Source organism: Sprattus sprattus (genome assembly GCF_963457725.1).
Source record: "Sprattus sprattus genome assembly, chromosome: 15".
NCBI classification, from domain to species: Eukaryota; Metazoa; Chordata; class Actinopteri; order Clupeiformes; family Clupeidae; genus Sprattus; species Sprattus sprattus.
The window spans coordinates 25973415-25985889 of NC_137913.1; the positions used below are offsets into that span (position 1 = coordinate 25973415).

General features: G+C 42.8%; 1 protein-coding gene across 21 annotated transcripts in view; it reads left to right on the forward strand.

Moving 5' to 3' along the window:
* The window catches only part of ssbp2a (single stranded DNA binding protein 2a), a gene marked incomplete at both ends in the record, with an annotated part of 43988 nt that overhangs the window by 23325 nt on the left and 8188 nt on the right, over positions 1–12475 (forward strand). For 16 of the 21 annotated variants that reach the window (XM_080853066.1, XM_080853072.1, XM_080853081.1 and 13 more), the window contains one exon: positions 11779–11868. The exons of the other annotated variants lie outside the window; for them this stretch is intronic. In XM_080853066.1, the coding sequence (XP_080709192.1) occupies positions 11779–11868 (90 nt within the window). The remainder of the gene's footprint in view (positions 1–11778; positions 11869–12475) is intronic. 21 annotated transcript variants of the gene reach the window in all.

The following is a 12475-nucleotide window of genomic DNA, read 5'->3' on the forward strand; positions in this document are numbered from 1 at the left end:
GTTTGGGAGTTGTTTGTGCCTGCCTACATGACCGCAATGTGTTTGTGTGTGTTTGTATGTGTGTGTGTGTGTGGAGATATGTCTTTATACTTTTTGTGACTAGTGTGTGTGCACTTGTACTACGTGTCAGGATAGGATGTGCTTCTGTGGGTATGTGGTTACATATTGTCCATGCTTGTCCATGATTTATGTGCGCGCAGAGGAAGCATTCCAGGAACCTCTGAATGATAAAAGAGAAGACAGGCAGAGGAACTGTCGAGTCTTTCCTGTATTGATTTCCATTGTTGAAGTTCTGCCATTTTCAAGCAGGAAATATAATTTACGGCTCTGTAAGTGCCCCTCAAGTCCTTCTCTGATAGCTAAATGAGCACAGCCCACTTGAAGGGGAATGGTGACTCATAAAAGCAGTCTACTCTTTTCGCTACTTGATGACGCACCAAATAAAGATCTAGACATGCATTTCTGCAAGATAATGCGAATGTGATAGTAACAGTCGGCCGTTGCACACAGCGACCTATGCAGTTACGTGCATGCTAACTCTTTGCCCTATGAAAGAAAGGTTTGATTCTTTAACCACCTGTTGGATTAGCAATAAATACATTTTCACTAGTAGTACATCGGCTAGTGATAGCCATGGTGCATTTAGATAATCACAAAGCGTTTAAAGTCTTACCTCTTTAGAATCTCTAATTCTAATGTATCTGTTGCAAGCCTTACAATGTATATATTATCATTATTATAGTTAAGTTGACTATTATCTGATGTACACTATTGTTTTATGCATTTTGCTGAATTGTGCACAATGCTTTGTTTGTTGTTCATATCATTTTGTTGTTGTTGTTGTTGTTTTAATTAATTTCGAAGCAATATTTTTACAGGGAAACAGTGTACCAGTTGAATTGTGTTGACATGTGAGTTGAATAACATATCTGTAATTGAGCAGCATTGCATATTAAAAAAATATTTGGGGTTTAAACCATTGGGAAGTTTATAGAGTTGGTAGTGACAAAGCCTAACAAAGCTACCTGTATCCTTGCACACTTTTGTGTTTACAGGAGTCATGGCTTTTTCCTCATCTCTGTCATCCATAATGAATAACATAGCCCCATTCAGAGCATAGTCATACATTTGAAAGAGGGCAGCTGAACATTTTTGCAGTTTTAAATATTTCATATAACAGACGGTTTCCAGCAGATTTATTGATGTGATGGTTCATGTGACACAAGCCAGCTTGTGTTAGACTGCAAGCTAACATGAAATCACTTAGCCCTACAAAACATGTAGTCAAACGATGTTTTGTTAAGCATGCTAGGTTGCAAGCTAACAACAAATCACGTGGCCCTACAAAACATGTAGTCAAACAGAAAGGTTCAGAAACGTTCTGCCTTTCAGAAACATATCAAACTACACATCGGAAATGTAACTTAGTTATGTGAGTTACCTTAGCTAAATATAATCACTCAAATGAAATAACCTCCTGGGTATCTTGCAATATTGGAATGAGTCTTTGCTGGCCTCTTGGCCTTTGTTTGGATCCTCATCATATTTTCCTTTAGTGGGAAAAAAGCAAAGACATTGACACAGGGACTGTGAGGGAAAGTGACTGGAGGGTCAGGATAGCTGTTATTTTTACTGAGGAAGGTCAGGATTGCTCAGCAGGCTCATACCTCTCAGCCAGTGGAGAAGGAGGATAATAGAGTAAGAGAAATGTCTGTAACGTTGCAGAGTGCTCATGGTGTGAGGTATCATGTATACATGTATATTCCTAACAGTGTTTTGTCATCCTCTATGTAGTCTCATCCTGCATCGGTCTGCGGTCTTCTGGATTGCATGTATAAGCAAACATATTCATTTTGGTGTCAACAGTCATTCAAACAAAAGCAAGGTCAAAGCTCCGGTCCAGCTCTTTAAGATATAACTTCTCCTGTCCAAATGCAGAGTTCTGTAAGCAAAGCTGCATATAAACAGAAACATGTGTCTCAATAGCTTCATGTGGTAGTCATGATCAGGGAGCCAAATGCATTCAATACGCTAAGAGAGGAATAGATAGACAAGAATAGATTCACTTAATGTAGCAGTATAATGTTTTGAGGAAAGTAGACAGGCTATAGTTGCAAGTAAAAGACAAGTGAGTAACATCATAATTAAAGACTTCAACATAAATTAAAGTGTTAGCTAGCTGGCTAGCTAGCCAACTACCTACACAAAACATAAATCAGATAGCTTGCATCACAGCATGACTAGTTACTGTTTTCAGTGGGATGATAGACAAAAGGGGAACCTCGCAAACCTTGCAAATAATTTTCTGATTGGAACACCTGTGCCAAAGGATATTTCTTGGTTTGTTATGCCTGAAATCTGCCCCAAATAGTCTCTGAGAGTAATTTTTACCTACTGCCTGCTTTGGTAGAAATACCAAGAGAAATAGAATGTGTGTGTGTGTGTGTGTGTGTGTGTGTGTGTGTGTGTATGTATGTGTGTGTGTATGTATGTGTGTGTGTGTGTGATCACTCTGTAACATGTGTCTCGGAATACAAGCAACAGATCAATACAAAGAAAATTAAATTTTTCCCCCCACTCCATTTCATGATAACACATGAGCCCGTGGCAGCACTGTTATCAGCCTTCAGTCCGCACATATGTAGAAGGCTTTAATACTGGGTGCCATTTCTCCACATTCATCCACCATCCATTCCATCTCTGAATCTGTCTGTCATGATGAGAGGCAAGGCACAGCACGGCATGGCAGGACGTGGCCCAGCGCACTCACGTCCAGGCGCTCATGCAGGCTGCTTTGTGATCGAGCAGGGAGTTTTACACAAACATGAGCAGATTAAACACGAGAGACAGAGACGCATGCCAGCATGAAATGGCTTGGAATATTTTTGCGGCCAAGTCGAGCATGTTAATGAGAATTTCACTCCTTCCTGGGCCGAAGCAGATATTTGCACACTGGCTTTTCTTTCTTTATTTGTTCATGTTTTATGTGTTTGTTTTGGAGAGAAGCTTGTGTAGCTAGGGTGAAATTAAGGATGGGAGTCGTAGTGGTTTGTGATGCATGTGGTGATATGTAATCAGGGCCCAGTTTCCCGAACGCGCACTTAGCCTAAAAAGCACTTGAAATCGCTCGTAAGAGGATTCCTACGTTGCAGACGGGTTTCCCAACGCCACACTTAGCTTAAGTGTATCTTTCATTGAGAGGAATTCTACGTGTGGTCAGGACCAGTAGTAACTTCACACTTAGCGATTTAATCCACCAGGGGCGTCGTTCGACCGTCGTTCGGAAGAAACGGGAATAAAAAAAAAAAAAACATGGCTACTTGAAGCGAGGAATATTTTACATGAATAAAGCTATCTACACAACTTTTTATATGTTTATAATGACTCGGTTTGATCGGAAATGTGCTACGCGACCAATGCAGAGTATTTAGGTCTTGACTGAAGCTTTCAAGCAGTAGTTTGATGGCACATTTAGCGCTTATGCCACCACTCCATTGGCTTATATGGTAGCTTCTAGCTAGATGGTTGTATACATATATATTTGCAATGTTCTTCATTGAAACTTTTTTTAAATCGCTAGTTTCATAGCTCATACAGTCACGCATGACGTACGCTTCAAACCCCTCGACACCTTATCCAGGGGTGTCGTTCGGCCTATTGTAGAAGAAATCCAAACGATGTTTCTGTGTATAGCACATCATGAGAATGTCATTGTTTCACCTGCCTATTCCCATCAAAATAGAAATAAAGAATATTGAGTATTTGAAAATAAAGATTAGGCTATACAAAACTAGTGCAGTGCCCGTAGGAATTATGCATTCTGTAGTGTTAGCAGACGTAGGGCTGTTGGGTAGTGTAATGGCAAGACATATTTGCACTCCACATAGGTACAGGTTACACTGAAGTATTATTGTGATGCATGTTTCCTTTTCATTAAGAAATGTGTTAATGGTAGCCTTTTTGGAGAGTTACCAACAAATAAAGTTTGAGATTATGTAGTGGATGCAGTTGAATATACTGTAGATGTCAACGTTGCTGTCTAAACTATAAACTAAATGTCATAAAGAAAGACATTATTTAAAATGAAGTTATGGTTGAAATAGGATCACTTCTTTATTGTAAGGGTAATGGTAGGGTAAGAATGGTCATGCAGTTGGACTCAAATGTAGGTTAATTTTATTGAATGTATGTAGCCTACTGTACTGTATGACTTCGATGATGCTAGCTTTGACAGCCCACTCTCAGACAGATCGTAATAAATGTCCTTACAATGGGAACACAGTTTAAATAGGCTTCTCTGCTGGAGATGGCGTTACTATCCCCGCCCCGAATTTAGTGCACATTGCACGTTCGATGCACGCATAGGCTAGCTAATTTCACAGCAATTAACGTAAACAGGTTAACCTGACGTAAACAGCTCCTAAGAGCTACTTAAGAACTCGTGCACGTTGCGCTCGTGCACCTGACTTTAAGTTGATGGTTGGGAAACCCTCGTAAGTAGAAAGAGTTCGGCCGTCAACGATGTCGCGAAAATCCACGTAGAACGTTAAGATACATCGTTATCGGGAAACGAGGCCCAGAACATTTCATTTTGAGATGACATCACAAAGATATGTAGTGAATTTCAACAACACTTACTTTCAAATCTATATTTTTCCCTGTGTTCTCTCTCTTCCCTCTCTTTCTCATTCTCTTTCTTTTCTCATTTCCCTCTCTCCCTCTTAACCTCCTACTTCTCTTTACAAAAATGAGATTTGGTTCAGGGCTGACTTTATTTACTGTGAAAGTAGACAGAGAAATCTGGCTGTGATGTTCATTATAGAGTTAAGCTTTGATGTGATTTGAGGTTTCATCATTTTTCCCTTTAGCTTCATATTGTTTTGATTTGTGGTGATGTGTCACAAACACACACATTCACACTCGACACACACACAGACATAGACAAACTAACACACACACACACACACACATACACACAAACGTGCATTCACTCATACACACACACACAGAAACTGGCCAACGCACGCACACACACACACACACACACACACACACACACACACACACACACACACACACACACACACACACACACACACACACACACACACACACACACACACAGGTTTTTGGCTGCCTCTGTAATGGCTGTCTGGCAGCAGTTTGGAGACAGTAAGGTGGGAGTTGGGTGGAGTGGTTTGGTCAGGGCTGGGTCCCCTCTGTGGTTCAACTGAATCTGTGGCTGTCCTCGAATGACCCTTGTGGGGTTCGCTCTCGCTGCCTAAGGAAGAGGCTGTGCGTAGGCCCAGGTGCTTTTCAACTGCCATCTGCAAGCCACAACATGACTCAAGGAGACAGACTCTGGGCAGGGTGATATCAGCGCGACATCATATTGTGTACCCCACACAATACAGCAGCATAGTCCACACAATGTATAACACCGATACACACACACACACACACAATTTTATACAACACGCACACATGCACACATACACAGTCACACACATGTATGAACTCACACACATGGAAATACACACAAACATAAATATTTAGTGAAAATGAAAGAGATACCCATCTTTCTGCTGTGACTTTTTTCTGACATATCTGAGCCCAAATTGAAAGGACCAAAGGGAGGTAATTAAAGATGGTAGAGATATGATGGAGATTATTAAACCTGGGATCACTGACCACAGATTATTTCACCTAAAGGGCAGCCATCCCATGCCCTTCTCATCCTGGCTGCTATGCTTATTGTGTCTTTGCACTCAACCCATGCCACAGTGCAGTGTATCTCCATTAGAGACAACAGTGAACCTATTTGGCATTAAACCATGACACGTAATGCTTTATTCAGGAAAGAGCTGTGGTGTGATACAAGCCACTGGATATGGACAGTCCAGTGGGAGCTGTTAGTCAGGTGTGGTGGCTGTTTCTGGTGCTGTGTAGGCACAGACTTTCATAGAACTGTTTTTGTGTTTGTTTGTTTGTTTTCACAAAGCAGGGTGCAGCACCCACAGAGACCCGGTCAGCGTGAGTGAAAAAAAAAAAGCTGAACAACAAAAAAAAACTGGTGTTTAGGATTTAATTTTCCATGGGGCTGTGAAGGTGGCCGGAAAATGGATATTTGATACTAGTTAATACTGCCTCCCACATTTAAAAAAAAGATTGAATAGGGACAGTGCAAAAACACAATTGCAACGTTGACATATTCATGGGGCTGATGTTCTGCTTCATATGGAGCTTAACTGCTGTTGCCAGGAGTTCCCTATGGAACTTTCAAGAATTGTCTTTATATCTTTATGAAATTTGCATTTTTTTTTTTTAATACATCCCTACACATGGACTGCAGATCATCAAGGCAAATAATTCACTGCTTAAAAAATGAAAATTGTCCATGCATAATGGAGACAGCATGTAATGAGCAGTAACACCAGGTACCATTTACAAATATTGTATCACTTTTTACAGTGAGAAATCCAGTGTTTTAGAGAGCATGATGACAACGCCACATTTCGGCAATATCTATCTGCAACAGTAGAGGCCACTTGCAGTATGGGCCTGCACTCATTTGACCAAATGGCCCTCTAAGATTAAATGAAGGGGGCTTTAACCCCTTCCTCCCCCTTCCCCTTCCCCTTCCCCTTCCCCTTCCACACACACCCACACAAACACAGCAAACACACACACGCACACACACATACACATACACACACGCACACACTCACACACAAACACACACACGCACACACACATACACACACATACACATACACACACGCACACAAACACACACACACGCACATACACATACACACACAAACACACACACACTCACACACAAACACACACACGCACACACACATACACACACATACACATACACACACGCACACAAACACACACACACGCACACGCACATACACACACACACACACACACACACACAGCTTCCCTACTCCTCTCTGCCCCTGCTTGAATGTGGCTAGAGGAGGGGATTGGGTGGGATAGGGGCTGGAGGGTCCCACAGATTCACCGCTTCCTGTTCCTGTCACCTCACTCAGGAAGGGGACTAATGGCACTGCAGGGGAGGGGGGAATGAAGCAGAGGAGGTGGAGGAGGAGGAGGTGGAGGAGGGGTGGAGGAGGGGGTGGGGGAGGAGGGGGAGGATTGCAATGGGAATGGGTTTGGGTGAAGTGGAGATTGAGTCGGGTAGGCGGTTCAGCACTTCACTTCCTTCCTGTGCCCTGTCACGTATATTTCCTGCCACTTGTGCTGGTCACCTCGAGGAGTAAAAGGCTGTGTGTTTCATGTTTTGCGAACGTTAATGCTGGCTATACTTCAAAGGCTCCCTCCATCCACATGCTTCTTAAATCTCATCCTGACATCAGAATGAGGCTAATTTTAGCCCCTAGTCCCTCCAGCAAAGAAGATCGAACATTAGGGCATTGGCAAGTGGGAATCATTGGCCCAACAAAATTCAACTCTAACACTTCCTGTTTAGTTCAAATGATGCCCTTAAGAGCTATAAAATGTCTGAAGACTCTTGGCTCATGGTATTAATCCATAGTACCCTTAGCCACGTCTGATTCATGTCTCTGCATTTTTGCAGAGGAACAGAGAGAGAGGCAGAGAAACAGTAGTGATTTTCCTTTGTTGGCCTGCGCGCTGATGTGGCTTTTTTTAGGGTTGGGAGGCAGTCTAGACGCTGTGAGACATTGTGATTCCGCCCACGTCGCTCTAATGAGAATGGAGATGAATCCCAGCCAGTCTCTGGGGGAACACTCCAATCCCCTGAGCCCACGAGGCAGGCACACACATGCGTACACACACACGCATGCGCACGCACTCACACACATACCAAAACACACATACACATATATGAGCACACACACACACACACACACACACACACACACACACACACACACACACACACACACACAGAGCTCCTACACAAAATCAAATTAATATGGAAATGCAGTGAGGGATTGACAGGCAGGCAGATTTACAGGCAGACGTACGGTAAGACAACTGGTATGTGAGCAAAGCAGTGGCATTCACATCAATGGAGAAAGACATTCCTATACAATCTATATTCATATTTTGCAATTTTAGACTCAGTCATAACTTGTGTGTGAAATAAATCATGTTCAAGATATTGTGATTTCCTTTTCTTGAGAATATTTTGTGGGGCGACATCTTTCAAACGGTTCAACAACTCAGCTTGGAAAACAACAAAGATTTGGGTGACACTTTCTGTTATAGATGCAGGCTTCATGGGATGCATTATGGCATTTGACAGATACACAGACTAATGATCACATATTTATAATGCATTATTCTGTCTTAAATTATAACCATTTGTAATTAACAGACATAATGATTCAGAAAGGTGGGGCTCCAATCACTTATAGCTACTTTATAACACATTATTAATACCCTTATAGGGCCTTGTAGAGGCAGGCGTCATAGAAAGTGTTACCAAAATTTGAGTTATCAGGGTGTTATTCAAGGCACACCTGAGACAAACAGCATGTATCACAATTTAGAGATTTGAAAGCTTGGTTTTACATAATTTAGTGATTATGTCATTTGAAATTAACGTCAGTGTTTGCTGTGCAGAGGAACAGTGACTCTGAGGATGTAAAACCCATTTATTTTGAGAAGCTTCCAGAGACACACCACACTTTGTTGTTCCAAGTACAGAAAATCTGTATCAACAGAGCAACACAAATAAATAATGTATGTTGTATAATATATTATTTGTCTGTGTGTGGGGGCATTTCCTTGGTGAAACCATCTCAGCCTTACACATCAGGTCAAATAGTTCTGAGGCAGTCTTGTGGACACGCAAGAGCCTCTGGCTACACACAATTCTTTGCGTCACACTGTCAGCGACACACGCAGGCTGAACAACAGGAGAAAGCTGAGTGACTGTGGTGTTGTTTTAGAGTGTCACAGGACACCAAGAACTGCCTTGCGTAACACAAGTCCCCTAACCCATGCTGTAGTAGAAGTGAATTATTCAGAAGACAAATGTGTTTGCCAAAAGGTGTGAGGTATTCTCCAGCCAAGTGTTTCCATTGACGTTGGTTTCTTTTGTTCCTGCATGTGAACATGTGTTAGTGCGTGTTTGTTTGCCTGTGTGCATGTGTGTGTGTGTGTGTGAGTGTGTGTGTGTGTGTGTGTGTGTGTGTGTGTGTGTGTGTGTGTTTGCCTGTGTGCATATGTGCATGTGTGTGTGTTGGCCTCTGTGTATATGTGCGTGTGTGTGTGTGTGTGTGTGTGTGAATGTGTGTGTGTTTAATGGTAACATAACCCACGCTCTTATTTTTATTCTGGTCTCCAGAGCTTTATCTCAATTCACTGTGCCTGTTTCCTGCTGCTTGCAGTAGTGAGACACGTCTGCCTTCCTGTGACGGCACTGCCCTCTGTCCCTGGGAGACACTTAGTGCAGACATGATGATTTAGAAAATGAGGGAAGTGCAATGACAAAAAAAACTAAACCCTTTTACATACACCGCTACATACTGCAAATCACACATGCACTAGAAATAACCCAGCAGTAGGCTATTCACTCACTGACAAATGCATGCCTGAAACTATGAGAGTAAGCCACTTCAAGGAGAAAATGTACCATTCTTTCTCTTCAAGGCAAAGTCTCACTCAGCTGTTGTAAGTGGCTCTTAAGGATTTTGGTTTAAAAATACAGATCAGAAGTCACACTCTCCATGAGTGTAGAAATCCATTTCCGGCTTATATAATGGCAGGCTTGGAATTGTATGGGGATGGAGAGCTAAGGTCCGGGACGCGATCTGGCACTCCGCGAGTGGGCGAGACTCGCCACTTGCGCTTCACGCGATCAGGCACTCCGCGAGTGGGCGAGACTCGCCACTTTGTGAATGAAGCGTGCCTCACCTAGGTCGTGATCTGGCACTCCGCGCCGCATTGCATAGAGAGGGGCGCACATGAGACTCTTATTAAAGATCTTAGCCTACTATATACGTTGTTGAGACTCTAATTAAAGATCTTACTCATTCTCACAAAGACAAAACAAATAGCTACACCGTACACTTAGCCTATAAACGTTGTTGAGACTCTTATTAAAGATCTTACTCATTCTCGTAGTTGAAAGTCGGTAACAAAACAGAGACAAATAGCTACACAGTCAAGCAATGTCATTTATTACGTTTTACGAATCCAACTTACATTACCACTGCACACTCACAACCTTACAGATAATGTATAGAAGTTGTACTAGCATTTGTATTCAAAGTTTACACTTTAATCTACCAAAGTACTCACCGTTTAACCTACAACTTCCACAAGTTAAAGCCGGCGCTTCTGCAACGGTGTCACATTGTTGTGTAAATGTATTCATAGCAATTCATGGCCGGTGCCTGCTTCTGTAACGGTGTCACATTGTTGTGTAAATGTACTCATAGCAATTCATGCTCCCTAAAAGGTTGCCCATGTTGCAAAGCAATTCACACCCAGACCATAGGTGGAGTAAAGTTTAATTCACGTTAATGTTTTTGTTTATGAGCCTGTCATTTGCTCTGCAGATAGAAAACTGTTTCCCTCGACAGATAGAAAACTGTTTCCCTAACAGAAAGTCTGAAGCTTGAAGTTATTTTCAAACCTTTGCTTGGGTAGCACTGCAAAACTGAGCAGACATGCAGAATACATTTTAGTAATCTCATCTCTCAAAAGCGGTACTAATGCGACGCAACGTTCTACACCAGTAAATTAAAGCGGCGCACCCAATCACTGTTGTTTGCCATGTGTGGTGCTTGATGGAGAGAGGAGCTACGATTGGAATGTTTGGCTCGCTCTCTTTCATTAATGGATCTAATCTCATCTCTCTCTATTTGTTTTGTCTTTGTGAGAATGAGTAAGATCTTTAATAAGAGTCTCAACAACGTATAAGTGGCGAGTCTCGCCCACTCGCGGAGTGCCAGATCGCCCACTCGCTGAGTGCCAGATCGCGTGAAGCGCGCCTCATTCACAAAGTGGCGAGTTTCGCCCACTCGCGGAGTGCCAGATCGCGTCCTAGGCCTTACCTGGGATGGAGTAATGTATGGCAGTAGTATTCACACCCTGATAGATGTCATAAATTATTAAAACAGGTACTGTAAAATGTACGTACTGTAAGTGGGATAGGAAAGCCCTTGAGTTCCTGAGGACGATAGGTCATGAGGTCAAGTGTTTTGCATTTATTTTGTGTGCGTACCCACACACACATACACACACCTTGATGTACACCTCAATCAACCCAGCAGGCATGCACGCACACACATACGCATGACACGACACACTACAGCACACATGCAAACATTCACACACACAGCTGTGACTTATAAGCTTGAAGGCAGAGTCAGCACTCTTTTTGACCAGGCCGCAGAGATTCTGAGGTGAAGGGACAAGAGGGTCATGAAAGGATTCTCTTTACTGCAGTCAGACTCCTCAGAATCTGCTCGTTTCATGCTTGATTCACAATGTCCAACATTCAGTTCCCATAGCAATGCATGTCTTTGTGACATTGTTAGACTTGTGTATATGTTCTGTTAATGTGTTAGAGAAGTGTTAACAAGATAAAATTTAAAAGCCTCTTGTGTGTTGTTGTCTTCAGAGTATTTAAACATGCATACACTGCTTCTGCTGAAAAGAGTAGTAAACGGTGTGTGTGTGTGTGAATATGAATGTGTTACAAAATTACAACGTTACAGTACCAGACTGATGTGGTTATTACTGTTGTTGTGTTGTTGTTCTCAGAGTGCCGCGGCAGTTTCCAGCCCCGTCATCGGGAACATGCCCCCAGGAGAGGGCATGCCAGTGGGACCCATACCTCCAGGATTCTTCCAGGTATCTGGCCTGAATTTCACACACACAAACACACCCGGACAGAGGGAGAGGAATAGAGAGAGAGAGAGAGACCTTTGGGAGAAAGAGACAGAAATACAGAGAATGAGTTCAGGGGAGGGAGGGAGGGGAGGAGGGAATTTGGAAGGTAAACACTAAAGTGCTGACTGTTCTATTGTGTGGCATCACCTTTGGCCTTAAACAAATGAACTGGCCAAACCTCTCCCTCCCTCAATCCGCCTCGTCACGCAAGGGTACACCTCTTTACATCATGGCAGCTCTCTCTCCCACTCTCTCTCTCTCTCTCTCTCTCTTTCTCTCTCTTTCCCTCTCTGACTCTCCCTCACCTCCCGTATTCTCACACAGCCTTTCCGAGTGGCCATGTCTTGCCTGTCCCAGACTGATGAATGGTCTGCTGCTCGCCTTAATAAACTTTAGATGAGATGGTTGTTGTTTTCGGTGCCAGTCAGGTTTTAGTGCTGTGATGCTCTTGAGGAAGACGGCTTTGCCCTACCTTGAACATGTCAATTCACGAGAGTGGTTAAAGTTCTTTTGTTTTCAGTTTCTTCATCCCCTACACCAGGGGTATCAAATTAAAATTCTAAGGGGT